The 23015-nt window shown below is 49.9% G+C and overlaps 1 protein-coding gene across 1 annotated transcript in view; it reads right to left on the bottom strand.

The window, feature by feature from the left end:
- Positions 1 to 745: 745 nt before the first annotated feature.
- Positions 746 to 23015, bottom strand: part of LOC124027392 (lysosome-associated membrane glycoprotein 1-like) — a gene marked incomplete at its 5' end in the record, with an annotated part of 25566 nt that continues 3296 nt past the window's right edge. Inside the window, 6 exons of the mRNA XM_046339832.1 lie at positions 746 to 1379; positions 9207 to 9374; positions 15819 to 15885; positions 16047 to 16172; positions 16273 to 16508; positions 22251 to 22412. Of these exons, the coding sequence (XP_046195788.1) occupies positions 1240 to 1379; positions 9207 to 9374; positions 15819 to 15885; positions 16047 to 16172; positions 16273 to 16508; positions 22251 to 22412 (899 nt within the window). The remainder of the gene's footprint in view (positions 1380 to 9206; positions 9375 to 15818; positions 15886 to 16046; positions 16173 to 16272; positions 16509 to 22250; positions 22413 to 23015) is intronic.

The raw sequence follows: 23015 nt of genomic DNA, 5'->3' as shown, positions 1-23015 counted from the left end.
GCCTGATTCTCTGTACACCAGATATTATTAATTAAACTGACTCCCCCCAGTCTGTTCTTTATGCTACTTTTGTAGTCCCTGTAAATCTCTAGTGCTGGGAACTACAAACCCCATCTATTCTCGACTCAGGAAGCAGAAGAAAAGGTGTTTCAGATGTCTTTTATTAACCTTAGCAAGACGCATAATAGAAAAATGATCAAAACATTCTCTACAAAAAATAAAACGATCAACTCGCTACAATGGATGAACACAATCTCATGGGGGGAGAGGGGAGGAGCTAAACGATATTACACACCAGGTCAACACAATCTCATGGGGGGAGAGGGGAGGAGCTAAACGATATTACACACCAGGTCAACACAATCAAGGGAGGAGCTAAACAATATTACACACCAGTTCAAGGGGAGGAGCTAAACGATATTACACACCAGTTCAAGGGGAGGAGCTAAACGATATTACACACCAGTTCAACACTTCCATCATCAAAACACAATTCTCCCCCCCCCCACAAGGCCTTTCAAATGCTCCTGTGACCTACAACATAATCCGCTCAGTATTTCTGACCAGAGAGGAGGAGGTGTTAGACATTCAAGTTTCCCTTTGTGTTCCCTCACAGGAGTCTTCAGACCTCCCGAAGGTGATGTCATAGAAAAGATGGCGGTCCTGAAGGAAAGGAGATGAGGAAGGAAGGGAAGCTTGTTGAGTCCATCACAAAACGTGCTTCTAGGAAAGACCCACTCTTCCATAAGAGTTCAATACTATATCATTTAATATCGGATTCATTTCATTTACACAAAAAAAACTGCAATTGAAAAAAAAAAAAAAATCTTTGAAATTCCGTTTAAAGCGAGAATCCACCCAAGTCAAACATGAAATGATAACAGAACTAAAAGGGTATACTGAGCCAGCTGCAGTAGAGATGGGCGAGAGACAGAGAGACGAGGGGGAAGGTAGGTTTGACCAGGCACTAGTCTGTTAGTAGGTAGCAGAGGATGAGTTACTGTGAATAACAATACACAGACAGACACACTGCAGACAGGGCCTGGTTTGTACATGGTCCAGTCAGTCATTAGTAGCAGTGGTTGGTTGAGCGTCCGGCTCTCTGCAGTCTGCCTGAAAAGACTCCCTATATTGTGCACTAAGTTTGACCAGAATCCACATAGACCTCTGGTCAAAAGTAGTGCACTATATAGGGAATAGGGTGCTGTTTGATACACATAAGGTTGTGTGTCAGTGTTCTCAGATGGTCTGGTATCCAGCATGGCTCCTCTTCCTGCCGATGAGGTAAGCGATGAGAACGATGAGAACCAGGCCGGCCAGAGCAGCTCCCACGACGATGGGAATCAACATGCTGTCCTGATCCAACTGACACTCCTCCGCTAGAGGGAGGGATGAGGAGGGAGAGGGGGATGTGGAGGGAGAGGGGGGATGCGGAGGGATGAGGGGGGATGCGGAGGGAGAGGGGGGATGCGGAGGGAGAGGGGGATGCGGAGGGAGAGGGGGATGCGGAGGGAGAGGGGGGATGCGGAGGGAGAGGGGGATGCGGAGGGAGAGGGGGATGCGGAGGGAGAGGGGGATGCGGAGGGAGAGGGGGATGAGGGGGGATGCGGGGATGAGGAGGGAGAGGGGGGATGCGGAGGGAGAGGGGGATGGAGGGAGTGGGGGGATGCGGAGGGAGTGGGGGGATGCGGAGGGAGAGGGGGATGCGGAGGGAGAGGGGGGATGCGGAGGGAGAGGGGGTGCGGAGGGAGAGGGGGGGGAGGGAGAGGGGGGTGCGGAGGGAGAGGGGGTCTGGAGGGAGAGGGGGTGCGGAGGGAGAGGGGGTGCGGAGGGAGAGGGGGTGCGGAGGGAGAGGGGGTGCGGAGGGAGAGGGGGGTGCGGAGGGAGAGGGGGTGCGGAGGGAGAGGGGGGTGCGGAGGGAGAGGGGGTGCGGAGGGAGAGGGGGGGTGCGGAGGGAGAGGGGGGTGGGAGGGAGAGGGGGTCTGGAGGGAGAGGGGGTGCGGAGGGAGAGGGGGGTGCGGAGGGAGAGGGGGTGCGGAGGGAGAGGGGGGTGCGGAGGGAGAGGGGGTGCGGAGGGAGAGGGGGGTGCGGAGGGAGAGGGGGTGCGGAGGGAGAGGGGGTGCGGAGGGAGAGGGGGTGCGGAGGGAGAGGGGGTGCGGAGGGAGAGGGGGTGCGGAGGGAGAGGGGGGGGGGTGCGGAGGGATGTGGAGAGAGAGGAGGGATGTGGAGGGAGAGGAGGGATGAGGAGGGAGAGGGGGGATGTGGAGGGATGCGGAGGGATGTGGAGGATGCGGAGGGATGTGGAGGGATGCGGAGGGAGAGGAGGGATGCGGAGGGAGAGGGGGATGCGGAGGGAGAGGGGGATGCGGAGGGAGAGGGGGATGCGGAGGGAGAGGGGGATGCGGAGGGAGAGGAGGGATGCGGAGGGAGAGGGGGATGCGGAGGAGAGGGGGATGCGGAGGGAGAGGGGGATGCGGAGGGAGAGGGGGATGCGGAGGGAGAGGGGGATGCGGAGGGAGAGGGGGATGGAGGGGAGAGGGGGGATGGAGGGAGAGGGGGATGCGGAGGGAGAGGGGGATGCGGAGGGAGAGGGGGATGGGAGGGAGAGGGGGATGCGGAGGGGAGAGGGGGGATGCGGAGAGAGGGGGGATGAGGAGGGAGAGGGGGATGAGGAGGGAGAGGAGGGATGCGGAGGAGAGGAGGGATCGGAGGGAGAGGGGGATGCGGAGGGAGAGGGGGATCGGAGGAGAGGGGATGGGAGGGAGAGGGGGATGCGGAGAGAGAGGGGGATGAGGAGAGAGAGGGGGATGAGGAGGGAGAGGAGGGATGGGAGGGAGAGGAGGGATGCGGAGGGAGAGGAGGGATGGAGGGAGAGGAGGGAGAGGGGGGATGCGGAGGGAGAGGGGGATGCGGAGGGAGAGGGGGATGCGGAGGAGAGGGGGATGCGGAGGGAGAGGGGGATGAGGAGAGAGAGGAGGGATGTGGAGGGATGCGGAGAGAGAGGGGGATGAGGAGGGAGAGGAGGGATGCGGAGGGATGCGGAGAGAGGGGGATGAGGAGGGAGAGGAGGGATGCGGAGAGAGAGGAGGGATGTGGAGGGATGTGGAGAGAGAGGAGGGATGTGGAGAGAGAGGAGGGATGTGGAGAGAGAGGAGGGATGTGGAGAGAGAGGAGGGATGTGGAGAGAGAGGAGGGATGTGGAGAGAGAGGAGGGATGTGGAGAGAGAGGAGGGATGTGGAGGGAGAGGAGGGATGTGGAGGGATGAGGAGGGAGAGGAGGGATGAGGAGGGAGTGGAGGGATGAGGAGGGAGTGGAGGGATGTGGAGGGAGAGGAGGGATGTGGAGGGATGCGGAGGGAGAGGGGGGATGAGGAGGGAGAGGAGAGATGAGGAGGGAGAGGAGGGATGTGGAGGGAGAGGGGGATGAGGAGGAGAGGAGGGATGTGGAGGAGAGGAGGGATGAGGAGGGAGAGGGGGATGTGGAGGGAGAGGGGGATGTGGAGGAGAGGGGGGATGTGGAGGGAGAGGGGGATGAGGAGAGAGAGGGGGATGAGGAGAGAGAGGAGGGATGAGGAGAGAGAGGAGGGATGAGGAGAGAGAGGAGGGATGAGGAGGAGAGGAGGGATGAGGAGGGAGAGGAGGGATGAGGAGGGAGAGGAGGGATGTGGAGGGAGAGGGGGGATGTGGAGGGAGAGGGGGGATGTGGAGGGAGAGGGGGGATGTGGAGGGAGTGGAGGGATGTGGAGGGAGAGGAGGGATGAGGAGGGAGAGGAAGAAAAACAGATGTAGCTCATGTGAGATTCATGTTGCTGACTGAAGCTCATCTTAACTGGAATAAACATTTATTTTAGAACAAGATTTGGATTCTATGACTTTGCACTTTTCTCCTCTGAGTGATGACATCACTGATGACGTTGGGAAGTCGACTTGAAGCGTCGTTGTACATGAATGATAGTGTCTGTTGCAGTGCACTAGAAACTAGCCTGATTCTCTGTACACCAGACATTATTAAATAAACTACAGAACTTCTAATCAAGGACACATTGACTAAGGGTAGAGAGAGAGGGGAGATGGATAGATCATATGAAAGTGTAGAGAGAGAGGAGATGGATAGATCATATGAAAGTGTAGAGAGGGGAGATGGATAGATCATATGAAAGTGTAGAGAGGAGATGGATAGATCATATGAAAGTGTAGAGAGAGGGGAGATGGATAGATCATATGAAAGTGTAGAGAGAGGAGAGGGATAGATCATATGAAAGTGTAGAGAGGGGAGAGATGGATAGATCATATGAAAGTGTAGAGAGAGGGGAGATGGATAGATCATATGAAAGTGTAGAGAGAGGGGAGAGATGGATAGATCATATGAAAGTGTAGAGAGAGTGGAGATGGATAGATCATATGAAAGTCATATGAAAGTGTAGAGAGAGGGGAGATGGATAGATCATATGAAAGTGTAGAGAGAGGAGAGATGGATAGATCATATGAAAGTGTAGAGAGAGGAGAGATGGATAGATCATATGAAAGTCATATGAAAGTGTAGAGAGAGGGGAGATGGATAGATCATATGAAAGGGTAGAGAGAGAGAGGAGATGGATAGATCATATGAAAGGGTAGAGAGAGAGAGGAGATGGATAGATCATATGATCATATATCATCCTCTGCTCTCATCCTTCTAGATCTATCGGCTGCCTTCGATACTGTGAACCATCAGATCCTCCTCTCCACCCTCTCCGAGTTGGGCATCTCCGGCGCGGCCCACGCTTGGATTGCGTCCTACCTGACAGGTCGCTCCTACCAGGTGGCGTGGCGAGAATCTGTCTCCTCACCACGCGCTCTCACCACTGGTGTCCCCCAGGGCTCTGTTCTTGGCCCTCTCCTATTCTCGCTATACACCAAGTCACTTGGCTCTGTCATAACCTCACATGGTCTCTCTTATCATTGCTATGCAGACGACACACAATTAATCTTCTCCTTTCCCCCTTTCCCCCTTCTGATGACCAGGTGGCGACCGCATCTCTGCATGTCTGGCAGACATATCAGTGTGGATGACGGATCACCACCTCAAGCTGAACCTCGGCAAGACGGAGCTGCTCTTCCTCCCGGGGAAGGACTGCCCGTTCCATGATCTCGCCATCACGGTTGACAACTCCATTGTGTCCTCCTCCCAGAGCGCCAAGAACCTTGGCGTGATCCTGGACAACACCCTGTCGTTCTCAACTAACATCAAGGCGGTGGCCCGTTCCTGTAGGTTCATGCTCTACAACATCCGCAGAGTACGACCCTGCCTCACACAGGAAGCGGCGCAGGTCCTAATCCAGGCACTTGTCATCTCCCGTCTGGATTACTGCAACTCGCTGTTGGCTGGGCTCCCTGCCTGTGCCATTAAACCCCTTCAACTCATCCAGAACGCCGCAGCCCGTCTGGTGTTCAACCTTCCCAAGTTCTCTCACGTCACCCCGCTCCTCCGTTCTCTCCACTGGCTTCAGTTGAAGCTCGCATCCGCTACAAGACCATGGTGCTTGCCTACGGAGCTGTGAGGGGAACGGCACCTCAGTACCTCCAGGCTCTGATCAGGCCCTACACCCAAACAAGGGCACTGCGTTCATCCACCTCTGGCCTGCTCGCCTCCCTACCACTGAGGAAGTACAGCTCCCGCTCAGCCCAGTCAAAACTGTTCGCTGCCCTGGCCCCCCAATGGTGGAACAAACTCCCTCACGACGCCAGGACAGCGGAGTCAATCACCACCTTCCGGAGACACCTGAAACCCCACCTCTTTAAGGAATACCTAGGATAGGTTAAGTAATCCCTCTCACCCCACCCCCCCTAAGTTTTAGATGCACTATTGTTAAGTGACTGTCCCACTGGATGTCATAAGGTGAATGCACCAATTTGTAAGTCGCTCTGGATAAGAGCGTCTGCTAAATGACTTAAATGTAAATGTAAATGTAATGTAAATGTAAATATGAAAGGGTAGAGAGAGAGGGGAGATGGATAGATCATATGAAAGTGTAGAGAGGGGAGAGATGGATAGATCATATGAAAGTGTAGAGAGAGGAGAGGGGAGATGGATAGATCATATGAAAGGGTAGAGAGAGAGGAGAGATGGATAGATCATATGAAAGGGTAGAGAGAGAGGAGAGATGGATAGATCATATGAAAGGGTAGAGAGAGAGAGGGGAGATGGATAGATCATATGAAAGGGTAGAGAGAGAGAGGGGAGATGGATAGATCATATGAAAGGGTAGAGAGAGAGAGAGGAGAGATGGATAGATCATATGAAAGGGTAGAGAGAGGGGAGATGGATAGATCATATGAAAGGGTAGAGAGAGAGAGAGGAGAGATGGATAGATCATATGAAAGGGTAGAGAGAGGAGAGATGGATAGATCATATGAAAGGGTAGAGAGAGGGGAGATGGATAGATCATATGAAAGTGTAGAGAGGGGAGATGGATAGATCATATGAAAGTGTAGAGAGAGGGGAGATGGATAGATCATATGAAAGTGTAGAGAGAGGAGAGATGGATAGATCATATGAAAGTGTAGAGAGAGGAGAGATGGATAGATCATATGAAAGTGTAGAGAGAGGAGAGATGGATAGATCATATGAAAGGGTAGAGAGAGGGGAGATGGATAGATCATATGAAAGTGTAGAGAGGGGAGATGGATAGATCATATGAAAGTGTAGAGAGAGGGGAGATGGATAGATCATATGAAAGTGTAGAGAGAGGAGAGATGGATAGATCATATGAAAGTGTAGAGAGAGGAGAGATGGATAGATCATATGAAAGTGTAGAGAGGGGAGATGGATAGATCATATGAAAGTGTAGAGAGAGGGGAGATGGATAGATCATATGAAAGGGTAGAGAGGGGAGATGGATAGATCATATGAAAGGGTAGAGAGAGGGGAGATGGATAGATCATATGAAAGGGTAGAGAGAGGGGAGATGGATAGATCATATGAAAGGGTAGAGAGAGGAGAGGAGACTGATAGATCATATGAAAGGGTAGAGAGAGGAGAGGAGACTGATAGATCATATGAAAGGGTAGAGAGAGGAGAGGAGACTGATAGATCATATGAAAGGGTAGAGAGAGGGGAGATGGATAGATCATATGAAAGGGTAGAGAGAGGGGAGATGGATAGATCATATGAAAGTGTAGAGAGAGTGGAGAGATGGATAGATCATATGAAAGTGTAGAGGGAGAGATGGATAGATCATATGAAAGTGTAGAGAGGGGAGAGATGGATAGATCATATGAAAGTGTAGAGAGGGGAGAGATGGATAGATCATATGAAAGTGTAGAGAGGGGAGAGATGGATAGATCATATGAAAGTGTAGAGAGAGGGAGAGATGGATAGATCATATGAAAGTGTAGAGAGAGGGGAGAGATGGATAGATCATATGAAAGTGTAGAGAGAGGGGAGAGATGGATAGATCATATGAAAGTGTAGAGAGAGGGAGATGGATAGATCATATGAAAGTGTAGAGAGAGGGGAGAGATGGATAGATCATATGAAAGTGTAGAGAGGGAGAGATGGATAGATCATATGAAAGTGTAGAGAGGGGAGAGATGGATAGATCATATGAAAGTGTAGAGAGAGGGGAGATGGATAGATCATATGAAAGTGTAGAGAGGGGAGAGATGGATAGATCATATGAAAGTGTAGAGAGAGGGGAGATGGATAGATCATATGAAAGTGTAGAGAGGGGAGAGATGGATAGATCATATGAAAGTGTAGAGAGGGGAGAGATGGATAGATCATATGAAAGTGTAGAGAGGGGAGAGATGGATAGATCATATGAAAGTGTAGAGAGAGGGGAGAGATGGATAGATCATATGAAAGTGTAGAGAGAGGGGAGATGGATAGATCATATGAAAGGGTAGAGAGAGGAGAGGAGACTGATAGATCATATGAAAGGGTAGAGAGAGGAGAGGAGACTGATAGATCATATGAAAGGGTAGAGAGAGGAGAGGAGACTGATAGATCATATGAAAGGGTAGAGAGGGGAGAGGAGACTGATAGATCATATGAAAGGGTAGAGAGGGGAGAGGAGACGGATAGATCATATGAAAGTGTAGAGAGGGGAGAGATGGATAGATCATATGAAAGGGTAGAGAGAGGAGAGGAGACGGATAGATCATATGAAAGGGTAGAGAGAGGAGAGGAGACGGATAGATCATATGAAAGGGTAGAGAGAGGAGAGGAGACGGATAGATCATATGAAAGGGTAGAGAGAGGAGAGGAGACTGATAGATCATATGAAAGGGTAGAGAGAGGAGAGGAGACTGATAGATCATATGAAAGGGTAGAGAGAGGAGAGGAGACTGATAGATCATATGAAAGGGTAGAGAGAGAGAGGAGACTGATAGATCATATGAAAGGGTAGAGAGAGGAGAGGGAGACTGATAGATCATATGAAAGGGTAGAGAGAGGAGAGGAGACTGATAGATCATATGAAAGGGTAGAGAGAGGAGAGGAGACTGATAGATCATATGAAAGGGTAGAGAGAGGAGAGGAGACTGATAGATCATATGAAAGGGTAGAGAGAGGAGAGGAGACTGATAGATCATATGAAAGGGTAGAGAGAGGAGAGGAGACTGATAGATCATATGAAAGGGTAGAGAGAGGAGAGGAGACTGATAGATCATATGAAAGGGTAGAGAGAGGAGAGGAGACTGATAGATCATATGAAAGGGTAGAGAGAGGAGAGGAGACTGATAGATCATATGAAAGGGTAGAGAGAGGAGAGGAGACTGATAGATCATATGAAAGGGTAGAGAGAGGAGAGGAGACTGATAGATCATATGAAAGGGTAGAGAGAGGAGAGGAGACTGATAGATCATATGAAAGGGTAGAGAGAGGAGAGGAGACTGATAGATCATATGAAAGGGTAGAGAGAGGAGAGGAGACTGATAGATCATATGAAAGGGTAGAGAGAGGAGAGGAGACTGATAGATCATATGAAAGGGTAGAGAGAGGAGAGGAGACTGATAGATCATATGAAAGGGTAGAGAGAGGAGAGGAGACTGATAGATCATATGAAAGGGTAGAGAGAGGAGAGGAGACTGATAGATCATATGAAAGGGTAGAGAGAGGAGAGGAGACTGATAGATCATATGAAAGGGTAGAGAGAGGAGAGGAGACTGATAGATCATATGAAAGGGTAGAGAGGGAGAACGCTAGATTAGATCATATCCGGTACCTTGTGCAAACTGTCCTCTGGTGATGCCGAAGGGCTGGACCTGCAGGTGGAAGGTGTTGAGGGAAAAGTTCTGGTCTACAGCCAGAGTCTGTTCTGAACTACACATGTAGCTACGCCCCAGGGAGCCACGCAGGTAGTCCAGACTACTGTTACTGGTGTTGAACGGGGCTGGAGGGAGGGAGCGAGAGAGAGGAAGTGTAGAGAGGTAGAGGTGAACAGAGATCCAGACATTGTTATGGAACAGTAATTATTCAACAGAGAGAGAGAGAGAGACAGAGAGAGACAGAGAAAGAGACAGGGAGTGGTGGTAAAGGTGAGTGGTGGTGGTGGTAATGGTGAGTGGTGGTGGTAATGGTGAGTGGTGGTGGTAATGGTGAGTGGTGGTGGTAATGGTGAGTGGTGGTGGTAATGGTGAGTGGTGGTGGTAATGGTGAGTGGTGGTAAAGGTGAGTGGTGGTAAAGGTGAGTGGTGGTGGTGGTAAAGGTGAGTGGTGGTGGTGGTAATGGTGAGTGGTGGTGGTGGTAATGGTGAGTGGTGGTGGTGGTAATGGTGAGTGGTGGTGGTGGTAATGGTGAGTGGTGGTGGTGGTAATGGTGAGTGGTGGTAATGGTGAGTGGTGGTAATGGTGAGTGGTGGTGGTAAAGGTGAGTGGTGGTGGTGGTAAAGGTGAGTGGTGGTGGTGGTAAAGGTGAGTGGTGAGTGGTGGTAATGGTGAGTGGTGAGTGGTGGTAATGGTGAGTGGTGGTGGTGGTAAAGGTGAGTGGTGGTAATGGTGAGTGGTGGTGGTGGTAATGGTGAGTGGTGGTGGTGGTAATGGTGAGTGGTGGTGGTAATGGTGAGTGGTGGTAAAGGTGAGTGGTGGTGGTGGTAATGGTGAGTGGTGGTAATGGTGAGTGGTGGTAAAGGTGAGTGGTGGTGGTGGTAAAGGTGAGTGGTGGTGGTGGTAAAGGTGAGTGGTGGTGGTGGTAAAGGTGAGTGGTGGTGGTAATGGTGAGTGGTGGTAATGGTGAGTGGTGGTAAAGGTGAGTGGTGGTGGTAAAGGTGAGTGGTGGTGGTGGTAATGGTGAGTGGTGGTGGTGGTAATGGTGAGTGGTGAGTGGTGGTAATGGTGAGTGGTGGTAAAGGTGAGTGGTGGTGGTAAAGGTGAGTGGTGGTGGTAAAGGTGAGTGGTGGTGGTGGTAATGGTGAGTGGTGGTGGTAAAGGTGAGTGGTGGTGGTGGTAATGGTGAGTGGTGGTAAAGGTGAGTGGTGGTGGTAAAGGTGAGTGGTGGTGGTAAAGGTGAGTGGTGGTGGTAAAGGTGAGTGGTGGTGGTAAAGGTGAGTGGTGGTGGTAAAGGTGAGTGGTGGTGGTAAAGGTGAGTGGTGGTGGTAAAGGTGAGTGGTGGTGGTAAAGGTGAGTGGTGGTGGTAAAGGTGAGTGGTGGTGGTAAAGGTGAGTGGTGGTGGTGGTAAAGGTGAGTGGTGGTGGTGGTAAAGGTGAGTGGTGGTGGTGGTAAAGGTGAGTGGTGGTGGTAATGGTGAGTGGTGGTAAAGGTGAGTGGTGGTGGTGGTAAAGGTGAGTGGTGGTGGTGGTAAAGGTGAGTGGTGGTGGTGGTAAAGGTGAGTGGTGGTGGTAAAGGTGAGTGGTGGTGGTGGTAATGGTGAGTGGTGGTAAAGGTGAGTGGTGGTGGTAAAGGTGAGTGGTGGTGGTAAAGGTGAGTGGTGGTGGTAAAGGTGAGTGGTGGTGGTAAAGGTGAGTGGTGGTGGTAAAGGTGAGTGGTGGTGGTAAAGGTGAGTGGTGGTGGTAAAGGTGAGTGGTGGTGGTAAAGGTGAGTGGTGGTGGTAAAGGTGAGTGGTGGTGGTAAAGGTGAGTGGTGGTGGTGGTAAAGGTGAGTGGTGGTGGTGGTAAAGGTGAGTGGTGGTGGTGGTAAAGGTGAGTGGTGGTGGTAATGGTGAGTGGTGGTAAAGGTGAGTGGTGGTGGTGGTAAAGGTGAGTGGTGGTGGTGGTAAAGGTGAGTGGTGGTGGTGGTAAAGGTGAGTGGTGGTGGTAATGGTGAGTGGTGGTAATGGTGAGTGGTGGTAAAGGTGAGTGGTGGTGGTAAAGGTGAGTGGTGGTGGTGGTAATGGTGAGTGGTGGTGGTGGTAATGGTGAGTGGTGAGTGGTGGTAATGGTGAGTGGTGGTAAAGGTGAGTGGTGGTGGTAAAGGTGAGTGGTGGTGGTAAAGGTGAGTGGTGGTGGTGGTAATGGTGAGTGGTGGTGGTAAAGGTGAGTGGTGGTGGTGGTAATGGTGAGTGGTGGTAAAGGTGAGTGGTGGTGGTAAAGGTGAGTGGTGGTGGTAAAGGTGAGTGGTGGTGGTAAAGGTGAGTGGTGGTGGTAAAGGTGAGTGGTGGTGGTAAAGGTGAGTGGTGGTGGTAAAGGTGAGTGGTGGTGGTAAAGGTGAGTGGTGGTGGTAAAGGTGAGTGGTGGTGGTAAAGGTGAGTGGTGGTGGTGGTAAAGGTGAGTGGTGGTGGTGGTAAAGGTGAGTGGTGGTGGTGGTAAAGGTGAGTGGTGGTGGTGGTAAAGGTGAGTGGTGGTGGTGGTAAAGGTGAGTGGTGGTGGTGGTAAAGGTGAGTGGTGGTGGTGGTAAAGGTGGTGGTGGTGGTGGTAAAGGTGAGTGGTGGTGGTGGTAAAGGTGAGTGGTGGTGGTGGTAAAGGTGAGTGGTGGTGGTGGTAAAGGTGAGTGGTGGTGGTGGTAAAGGTGAGTGGTGGTGGTGGTAAAGGTGAGTGGTGGTGGTGGTAATGGTGAGTGGTGGTAATGGTGAGTGGTGGTAATGGTGAGTGGTGGTAATGGTGAGTGGTGGTGGTAAAGGTGAGTGGTGGTGGTAAAGGTGAGTGGTGGTGGTAAAGGTGAGTGGTGGTGGTAAAGGTGAGTGGTGGTGGTAAAGGTGAGGGGTGGTGGTAAAGGTGAGGGGTGGTGGTAAAGGTGAGGGGTGGTGGTGGTAAAGGTGAGGGGTGGTGGTGGTAAAGGTGAGGGGTGGTGGTGGTAAAGGTGAGGGGTGGTGGTGGTAAAGGTGAGGGGTGGTGGTGGTAAAGGTGAGTGGTGGTGGTGGTAAAGGTGAGTGGTGGTGGTGGTAAAGGTGAGTGGTGGTGGTGGTAAAGGTGAGTGGTGGTGGTGGTAAAGGTGAGTGGTGGTGGTGGTAAAGGTGAGTGGTGGTGGTGGTAAAGGTGAGTGGTGGTGGTGGTAAAGGTGAGTGGTGGTGGTGGTAAAGGTGAGTGGTGGTGGTGGTAAAGGTGAGTGGTGGTGGTGGTAAAGGTGAGTGGTGGTGGTGGTAAAGGTGAGTGGTGGTAAAGGTGAGTGGTGGTAAAGGTGAGTGGTGGTAAAGGTGAGTGGTGGTAAAGGTGAGTGGTGGTAAAGGTGAGTGGTGGTAAAGGTGAGTGGTGGTAAAGGTGAGTGGTGGTAAAGGTGAGTGGTGGTAAGGTGAGTGGTGGTAAAGGTGAGTGGTGGTAAAGGTGAGTGGTGGTAAAGGTGAGTGGTGGTAAAGGTGAGTGGTGGTAAAGGTGAGTGGTGGTAAAGGTGAGTGGTGGTAAAGGTGAGTGGTGGTAAAGGTGAGTGGTGGTGGTGGTAAAGGTGAGTGGTGGTAAAGGTGAGTGGTGGTGGTGGTAAAGGTGAGTGGTGGTGGTGGTAAAGGTGAGTGGTGGTGGTGGTAAAGGTGAGTGGTGGTGGTGGTAAAGGTGAGTGGTGGTGGTGGTAAAGGTGAGTGGTGGTGGTGGTAAAGGTGAGTGGTGGTGGTGGTAAAGGTGAGTGGTGGTGGTGGTAAAGGTGAGTGGTGGTGGTGGTAAAGGTGAGTGGTGGTGGTGGTAAAGGTGGGTGGTGGTGGTGGTAAAGGTGGGTGGTGGTAAAGGTGGGTGGTGGTAAAGGTGAGTGGTGGTGGTGGTAAAGGTGAGTGGTGGTAAAGGTGAGTGGTGGTGGTGGTAAAGGTGAGTGGTGGTAAAGGTGAGTGGTGGTGGTGGTAAAGGTGAGTGGTGGTAAAGGTGAGTGGTGGTAAAGGTGAGTGGTGGTAAAGGTGAGTGGTGGTAAAGGTGAGTGGTGGTAAAGGTGAGTGGTGGTAAAGGTGAGTGGTGGTAAAGGTGAGTGGTGGTAAAGGTGAGTGGTGGTAAAGGTGAGTGGTGGTAAAGGTGAGTGGTGGTAAAGGTGAGTGGTGGTAAAGGTGAGTGGTGGTAAAGGTGAGTGGTGGTAAAGGTGAGTGGTGGTAAAGGTGAGTGGTGGTAAAGGTGAGTGGTGGTAAAGGTGAGTGGTGGTAAAGGTGAGTGGTGGTAAAGGTGAGTGGTGGTAAAGGTGAGTGGTGGTAAAGGTGAGTGGTGGTAAAGGTGAGTGGTGGTAAAGGTGAGTGGTGGTAAAGGTGAGTGGTGGTAAAGGTGAGTGGTGGTAAAGGTGAGTGGTGGTGGTGGTAAAGGTGAGTGGTGGTGGTGGTAAAGGTGAGTGGTGGTGGTGGTAAAGGTGAGTGGTGGTGGTGGTAAAGGTGAGTGGTGGTGGTGGTAAAGGTGAGTGGTGGTGGTGGTAAAGGTGAGTGGTGGTGGTGGTAAAGGTGAGTGGTGGTAAAGGTGAGTGGTGGTAAAGGTGAGTGGTGGTAAAGGTGAGTGGTGGTAAAGGTGAGTGGTGGTAAAGGTGAGTGGTGGTAAAGGTGAGTGGTGGTAAAGGTGAGTGGTGGTAAAGGTGAGTGGTGGTAAAGGTGAGTGGTGGTAAAGGTGAGTGGTGGTAAAGGTGAGTGGTGGTAAAGGTGAGTGGTGGTAAAGGTGAGTGGTGGTGGTGGTAAAGGTGAGTGGTGGTGGTGGTAAAGGTGAGTGGTGGTAAAGGTGAGTGGTGGTGGTGGTAAAGGTGAGTGGTGGTGGTGGTAAAGGTGAGTGGTGGTAAAGGTGAGTGGTGGTGGTGGTAAAGGTGAGTGGTGGTAAAGGTGAGTGGTGGTGGTGGTAAAGGTGAGTGGTGGTGGTGGTAAAGGTGAGTGGTGGTGGTGGTAAAGGTGAGTGGTGGTGGTGGTAAAGGTGAGTGGTGGTGGTGGTAAAGGTGAGTGGTGGTGGTGGTAAAGGTGAGTGGTGGTGGTGGTAAAGGTGAGTGGTGGTGGTGGTAAAGGTGAGTGGTGGTGGTGGTAAAGGTGAGTGGTGGTGGTGGTAAAGGTGAGTGGTGGTGGTGGTAAAGGTGAGTGGTGGTGGTGGTAAAGGTGGTGGTGGTGGTGGTAAAGGTGAGTGGTGGTGGTGGTAAAGGTGAGTGGTGGTGGTGGTAAAGGTGAGTGGTGGTGGTGGTAAAGGTGAGTGGTGGTGGTGGTAAAGGTGAGTGGTGGTGGTGGTAAAGGTGAGTGGTGGTGGTGGTAAAGGTGAGTGGTGGTGGTGGTAAAGGTGAGTGGTGGTGGTGGTAAAGGTGAGTGGTGGTGGTGGTAAAGGTGAGTGGTGGTGGTGGTAAAGGTGAGTGGTGGTGGTGGTAAAGGTGAGTGGTGGTAGTGGTAAAGGTGAGTGGTGGTAGTGGTAAAGGTGAGTGGTGGTAGTAAAGGTGAGTGGTGGTAGTAAAGGTGAGTGGTGGTAGTAAAGGTGAGTGGTGGTAGTAAAGGTGAGTGGTGGTAGTAAAGGTGAGTGGTGGTAGTAAAGGTGAGTGGTGGTGGTAAAGGTGAGTGGTGGTGGTAAAGGTGAGTGGTGGTGGTAAAGGTGAGTGGTGGTGGTAAAGGTGAGTGGTGGTGGTAAAGGTGAGTGGTGGTGGTAAAGGTGAGTGGTGGTAGTAAAGGTGAGTGGTGGTGGTGGTGGTAAAGGTGAGTGGTGGTGGTGGTAAAGGTGAGTGGTGGTGGTGGTAAAGGTGAGTGGTGGTGGTGGTAAAGGTGAGTGGTGGTGGTGGTAAAGGTGAGTGGTGGTGGTGGTAAAGGTGAGTGGTGGTGGTGGTAAAGGTGAGTGGTGGTGGTGGTAAAGGTGAGTGGTGGTGGTGGTAAAGGTGAGTGGTGGTGGTGGTAAAGGTGAGTGGTGGTGGTAGTAAAGGTGAGTGGTGGTGGTGGTAAAGGTGAGTGGTGGTGGTAAAGGTGAGTGGTGGTGGTAAAGGTGAGTGGTGGTGGTAAAGGTGAGTGGTGGTGGTAAAGGTGAGTGGTGGTAGTAAAGGTGAGTGGTGGTGGTAAAGGTGAGTGGTGGTGGTGGTAAAGGTGAGTGGTGGTGGTGGTAAAGGTGAGTGGTGGTGGTAAAGGTGAGTGGTGGTGGTAAAGGTGAGTGGTGGTGGTAAAGGTGAGTGGTGGTAGTAAAGGTGAGTGGTGGTGGTAAAGGTGAGTGGTGGTGGTGGTAAAGGTGAGTGGTGGTGGTGGTAAAGGTGAGTGGTGGTGGTGGTAAAGGTGAGTGGTGGTGGTAAAGGTGAGTGGTGGTGGTAAAGGTGAGTGGTGGTGGTAAAGGTGAGTGGTGGTGGTAAAGGTGAGTGGTGGTGGTAAAGGTGAGTGGTGGTGGTAAAGGTGAGTGGTGGTGGTAAAGGTGAGTGGTGGTGGTAAAGGTGAGTGGTGGTGGTAAAGGTGAGTGGTGGTGGTAAAGGTGAGTGGTAGTACATATAATCTCAGTCCTGAAGAGACCGATCATCAGTGTAACATACTGGTACTGTTTGGTCTATATGGACACTATTGATAAGAGGAAACACTAACCTGTCATATCAGACCAAGCTGCTACCACAGACAGACCAGTCAGGTGGTACCTGTTAGACGTGGTGTTCTGGAAAGACAAGAAACAACATCAGCCACAGAGGAGAGAGAATTGACAGACAGACAGACTGATAACCAGTCAGGCAGACAGGTAAACAGACAGGGAGGCAGACAGACAGACAAAAGTGCAAAAGACTGACAGACAGGTAAACGGTAGAGTGATGATGTCACCAGAGTAAACAGGAAGCTGAGGTTGGTGGCACTGCCCTGTGTCAGCACCAGGGTGGCGCTTGTGGGGTCACATGATCCTGAGCTGGTCGTCTGATTGGGCAGCAGGTTTACTACTTCCTGGATAGTCTGTCAATGAAGAGGAGAGGGATAGGTTATTGTGTGTTACTGGGACAGTGTGTGTGTGTGTGTGTGTGTGTGTGTGTGTGTGTGTGTGTGTGTGTGTTACCTTATTCTGTGAGGCAGAGAAGTGGGAGATGTTGAGCTGCAGTGCCATGCGGGCCAGCAGACAGACAGTCCCGTTGCTATTGGAGACAGAGTAGCTGCCCTGGTTAGGTGTTCCAGGGGGTGGGGATGGGGGCGGGGGCTGCTGTGGTGGTGGAGGGGGTGGAGGCGGGGCTGTGGTGGTGGAGGGGGATGGAGGCGGGGCTGTGGTGAAGCTCTGGTCTGCAGTACACACACTCTCTGGGAAGAACAGAACAGACGGTTCAGACCAGCTATCACACAACACAACACGGGTCAATACCCTCATACTGTTCAGACCAGCTATCACACAACACAACACGGGTCAATACCCTCATACTGTTCAGACCAGCTATCACACAACACAACACGGGTCAATACCCTCATACTGTTCAGACCAGCTATCACACAACACGGGTCAATACCCTCATACTGTTCAGACCAGCTATCACACAACACAACACGGGTCATTACCCTCATACTGTTCAGACCAGCTATCACACAACACAACACGGGTCAATACCCTCATACTGTTCAGATCAGCTATCACACAACACAACACGGGTCAATACCCTCATACTGTTCAGACCAGCTGTCACACAACACGGGTCAATACCCTCATACTGTTCAGACCAGCTATCACACAACACAACACGGGTCAATACCCTCATACTGTTCAGACCAGCTATCACACAACACGGGTCAATACCCTCATACTGTTCAGACCAGCTATCACACAACACAACACGGGTCATTACCCTCATACTGTTCAGACCAGCTATCACACAACACAACACGGGTCAATACCCTCATACTGTTCAGACCAGCTATCACACAACACAACACGGGTCAATACCCTCATACTGTTCAGACCAGCTATCACACAACACGGGTCAATACCCTCATACTGTTCAGACCAGCTATCACACAACACAACACGGGTCATTACCCTCATACTGTTCAGACCAGCTATCACACAACACAACACGGGTCAATACCCTCAGACTGTTCAGACCAGCTATCACACAACACAACACGGGTCAATACCCTCATACTGTTCAGACCAGCTATCACACAACACGGGTCAATACCCTCATACTGTTCAGACCAGCTATCACACAACACAACACGGGTCAATACCCTCATACTGTTCAGACCAGCTGTCACACAACACGGGTCAATACCCTCATACTGTTCAGACCAGCTTTCACACAACACAACACGGGTCAATACCCTCATACTGTTCAGACCAGCTATCACACAACACAACACGGGTCAATACCCTAATACTGTTCAGACCAGCTATCACACAACACAACACGGGTCAATACCCTCATACTGTTCAGACCAGCTATCACACAACACGGGTCAATACCCTCATACTGTTCAGACCAGCTTTCACACAACACGGGTCATTACCCTCATACTGTTCAGACCTCACACAACACGGATCAATACCCTCATACTGTTCAGACCAGCTATCACACAACACAACACGGGTCATTACCCTCATACTGTTCAGACCAGCTATCACACAACACGGGTCAATACCCTCATACTGTTCAGACCAGCTATCACACAACACAACACGGGTCATTACCCTCATACTGTTCAGACCAGCTATCACACAACACAACACGGGTCAATACCCTCATACTGTTCAGACCAGCTATCACACAACACGGGTCAATACCCTCATACTGTTCAGACCAGCTATCACACAACACAACACGGGTCAATACCCTCATACTGTTCAGACCAGCTATCACACAACACGGGTCAATACCCTCATACTGTTCAGACCAGCTATCACACAACACAACACGGGTCAATACCCTCATACTGTTCAGACCAGCTATCACACAACACAACACGGGTCAATACCCTCATACTGTTCAGACCAGCTATCACACAACACGGGTCAATACCCTCATACTGTTCAGACCAGCTATCACACAACACAACACGGGTCAATACCCTCATACTGTTCAGACCAGCTGTCACACAACACGGGTCAATACCCTCATACTGTTCAGACCAGCTATCACACAACACAACACGGGTCATTACCCTCATACTGTTCAGACCAGCTATCACACAACACAACACGGGTCAATACCCTCATACTGTTCAGACCAGCTATCACACAACACAACACGGGTCATTACCCTCATACTGTTCAGACCTCACACAACACAACACGGGTCATTACCCTCATACTGTTCAGACCTCACACAACACGGGTCAATACCCTCATACTGTTCAGACCAGCTATCACACAACACAACACGGGTCAATACCCTCATACTGTTCAGACCAGCTATCACACAACACAACACGGGTCATTACCCTCATACTGTTCAGACCTCACACAACACGGGTCATTACCCTCATACTGTTCAGACCTCACACAACACGGGTCAATTCCCTCATACTGTTAAATTAAACACAATAAGTTAAGTGGTCAAAGTCAAACATGTAAAGGAATAACCAAAGTGTTGATGGTCAGTAAACAGTTGTTGATGGTTGACGGTCAGTAAACAGTTGTTAATGGTCGACGGTCAGTAAACAGTTGTTGATGGTCGACGGTCAGTAAACAGTTGTTGATGGTTGACGGTCAGTAAACAGTTGTTAATGGTCGACGGTCAGTAAACAGTTGTTGATGGTCGACGGTCAGTAAACAGTTGTTAATGGTTGACGGTCAGTAAACAGTTGTTAATGGTTGACGGTCAGTAAACAGTTGTTAATGGTTGACGGTCAGTAAACAGTTGTCGACGGTCAGTAAACAGTTGTTGATGGTCGACGGTCAGTAAACAGTTGTTAATGGTCGACGGTCAGTAAACAGTTGTTGATGGTCGACGGTCAGTAAACAGTTGTTGATGGTCGACGGTCAGTAAACAGTTGATGGTCGACGGTCAGTAAACAGTTGTTAATGGTCGACGGTCAGTAAACAGTTGTTAATGGTCGACGGTCAGTAAACAGTTGTTAATGGTTGACGGTCAGTAAACAGTTGTTGATGGTTGACGGTCAGTAAACAGTTGTTGATGGTTGACGGTCAGTAAACAGTTGTTGATGGTCAGTAAACAGTTGTTAATGGTCGACGGTCAGTAAACAGTTGTTGATGGTTGACGGTCAGTAAACAGTTGTTAATGGTTGACGGTCAGTAAACAGTTGTCGACGGTCAGTAAACAGTTGTTGATGGTCGACGGTCAGTAAACAGTTGTTAATGGTCGACGGTCAGTAAACAGTTGTTGATGGTCGACGGTCAGTAAACAGTTGTTGATGGTCGACGGTCAGTAAACAGTTGATGGTCGACGGTCAGTAAACAGTTGTTAATGGTCGACGGTCAGTAAACAGTTGTTAATGGTCGACGGTCAGTAAACAGTTGTTAATGGTTGACGGTCAGTAAACAGTTGTTGATGGTTGACGGTCAGTAAACAGTTGTTGATGGTTGACGGTCAGTAAACAGTTGTTGATGGTCAGTAAACAGTTGTTAATGGTCGACGGTCAGTAAACAGTTGTTGATGGTTGACGGTCAGTAAACAGTTGTTGATGGTCGACGGTCAGTAAACAGTTGATGGTCGACGGTCAGTAAACAGTTGATGGTCGACGGTCAGTAAACAGTTGTTAATGGTCGACGGTCAGTAAACAGTTGTTGATGGTCGACGGTCAGTAAACAGTTGTTGATGGTCGACGGTCAGTAAACAGTTGTTAATGGTCGACGGTCAGTAAACAGTTGTTAATGGTCGACGGTCAGTAAACAGTTGTTGATGGTTGACGGTCAGTAAACAGTTGTTGATGGTTGACGGTCAGTAAACAGTTGTTGATGGTCAGTAAACAGTTGTTAATGGTCGACGGTCAGTAAACAGTTGTTGATGGTTGACGGTCAGTAAACAGTTGTTGATGGTCGACGGTCAGTAAACAGTTGTTGATGGTTGACGGTCAGTAAACAGTTGTTGATGGTCAGTAAACAGTTGTTAATGGTCGACGGTCAGTAAACAGTTGTTGATGGTTGACGGTCAGTAAACAGTTGTTGATGGTCGACGGTCAGTAAACAGTTGTTGATGGTCGACGGTCAGTAAACAGTTGTTAATGGTCGACGGTCAGTAAACAGTTGTTAATGGTCGACGGTCAGTAAACAGTTGTTGATGGTTGACGGTCAGTAAACAGTTGTTGATGGTTGACGGTCAGTAAACAGTTGTTAATGGTTGACGGTCAGTAAACAGTTGTTGATGGTTGACGGTCAGTAAACATTTGTTGACGGTCAGTAAACAGTTGTTGACGGTCGACGGTCAGTAAACAGTTGTTGATGGTCGACGGTCAGTAAACAGTTGTTAATGGTCGACGGTCAGTAAACAGTTGTTGATGGTCGACGGTCAGTAAACAGTTGTTGATGGTCGACGGTCAGTAAACAGTTGATGGTCGACGGTCAGTAAACAGTTGTTAATGGTCGACGGTCAGTAAACAGTTGTTAATGGTCGACGGTCAGTAAACAGTTGTTGATGGTCGACGGTCAGTAAACAGTTGTTGATGGTCGACGGTCAGTAAACAGTTGTTGATGGTCAGTAAACAGTTGTTGATGGTCAGTAAACAGTTGTTAATGGTCGACGGTCAGTAAACAGTTGTTGATGGTTGACGGTCAGTAAACAGTTGTTAATGGTTGACGGTCAGTAAACAGTTGTTAATGGTTGACGGTCAGTAAACAGTTGTTGATGGTTGACGGTCAGTAAACAGTTGTTGATGGTCGACGGTCAGTAAACAGTTGTTGATGGTTGACGGTCAGTAAACAGTTGTTGATGGTTGACGGTCAGTAAACAGTTGTTGATGGTCAGTAAACAGTTGTTAATGGTCGACGGTCAGTAAACAGTTGTTAATGGTCAGTAAACAGTTGTCGACGGTCAGTAAACAGTTGTTGATGGTTGACGGTCAGTAAACAGTTGTTGATGGTCAGTAAACAGTTGTTGATGGTCGACGGTCAGTAAACAGTTGTTGATGGTCGACGGTCAGTAAACAGTTGATGGTCGACGGTCAGTAAACAGTTGTTAATGGTCGACGGTCAGTAAACAGTTGTTAATGGTCGACGGTCAGTAAACAGTTGTTAATGGTCGACGGTCAGTAAACAGTTGTTAATGGTTGACGGTCAGTAAACAGTTGTTAATGGTTGACGGTCAGTAAACAGTTGTCGACGGTCAGTAAACAGTTGTTGATGGTTGACGGTCAGTAAACAGTTGTTAATGGTCGACGGTCAGTAAACAGTTGTTGATGGTCAGTAAACAGTTGTTGATGGTCGACGGTCAGTAAACAGTTGTTGATGGTCGACGGTCAGTAAACAGTTGATGGTTGACGGTCAGTAAACAGTTGTTGATGGTTGACGGTCAGTAAACAGTTGTTGATGGTCAGTAAACAGTTGTTAATGGTCGACGGTCAGTAAACAGTTGTTAATGGTCAGTAAACAGTTGTCGACGGTCAGTAAACAGTTGTTGATGGTTGACGGTCAGTAAACAGTTGTTGATGGTCAGTAAACAGTTGTTGATGGTCGACGGTCAGTAAACAGTTGTTGATGGTCGACGGTCAGTAAACAGTTGATGGTCGACGGTCAGTAAACAGTTGTTGATGGTCAGTAAACAGTTGTTGATGGTCAGTAAACAGTTGTTGATGGTCGACGGTCAGTAAACAGTTGTTGATGGTCGACGGTCAGTAAACAGTTGTTAATGGTTGACGGTCAGTAAACAGTTGTTAATGGTTGACGGTCAGTAAACAGTTGTTAATGGTTGACGGTCAGTAAACAGTTGTTAATGGTTGACGGTCAGTAAACAGTTGTTAATGGTTGACGGTCAGTAAACAGTTGTTAATGGTCAGTGGTGGACAATAAGAGTGCGTCCCAAATGAGTCCCGGTCCAAAGTAGTGCACTATCTAGAGAAAGGGTGAGATTGGGGGCTCAGCCCAGGTGTTGGTGGCTGTACCGTTGGGGCTCAGATCGTCTCCTGTCATGTAGGCCTCCATCGTGACGTTTGAGAAGGTGACGGTGGCTCCTCCCACAATGACAGGGGAGGCGCTGATACATCTGTAGGTGGTGTTGACCCTAGCAACCATCCCTACAGAGGTCGTCTCCACAGTTACCACATCTGTCGAAAAACAGACAAGACACATTGGTCAGAAATCAAATAATAATCCATTCTGTGTGTGTGAAGCGTGACTCCATGTGTTAGTATGACTCCATGTGTTAGTATGACTCCATGTGTTAGTATGACTCCATGTGTTAGTATGACTCCATGTGTTAGTATGACTCCATGTGTTAGTATGAGTGTGTGTGTAGCATGACTCCATGTGTTAGCATGACTCCATGTGTTAGTATGAGTGTGTGTGTAGCATGACTCCATGTGTTAGCATGACTCCGTGTGTTAGCATGACTCCATGTGTTAGCATGACTCCATGTGTTAGCATGACTCCATGTGTTAGCATGACTCCATGTGTTAGCATGACTCCATGTGTTAGCATGACTCCATGTGTTAGCATGACTCCATGTGTTAGCATGACTCCATGTGTTAGCATGACTCCATGTGTTAGCATGACTCCATGTGTTAGCATGACTCCATGTGTTAGCATGACTCCATGTGTTAGCATGACTCCATGTGTTAGCATGACTCCATGTGTTAGCATGACTCCATGTGTTAGCATGACTCCATGTGTTAGCATGACTCCATGTGTTAGCATGACTCCATGTGTTA

Source organism: Oncorhynchus gorbuscha, unplaced genomic scaffold (assembly GCF_021184085.1).
Source record: "Oncorhynchus gorbuscha isolate QuinsamMale2020 ecotype Even-year unplaced genomic scaffold, OgorEven_v1.0 Un_scaffold_3178, whole genome shotgun sequence".
Taxonomy (NCBI): Eukaryota; Metazoa; Chordata; class Actinopteri; order Salmoniformes; family Salmonidae; genus Oncorhynchus; species Oncorhynchus gorbuscha.
This window is presented reverse-complemented; position numbering and strand designations above follow the sequence as displayed.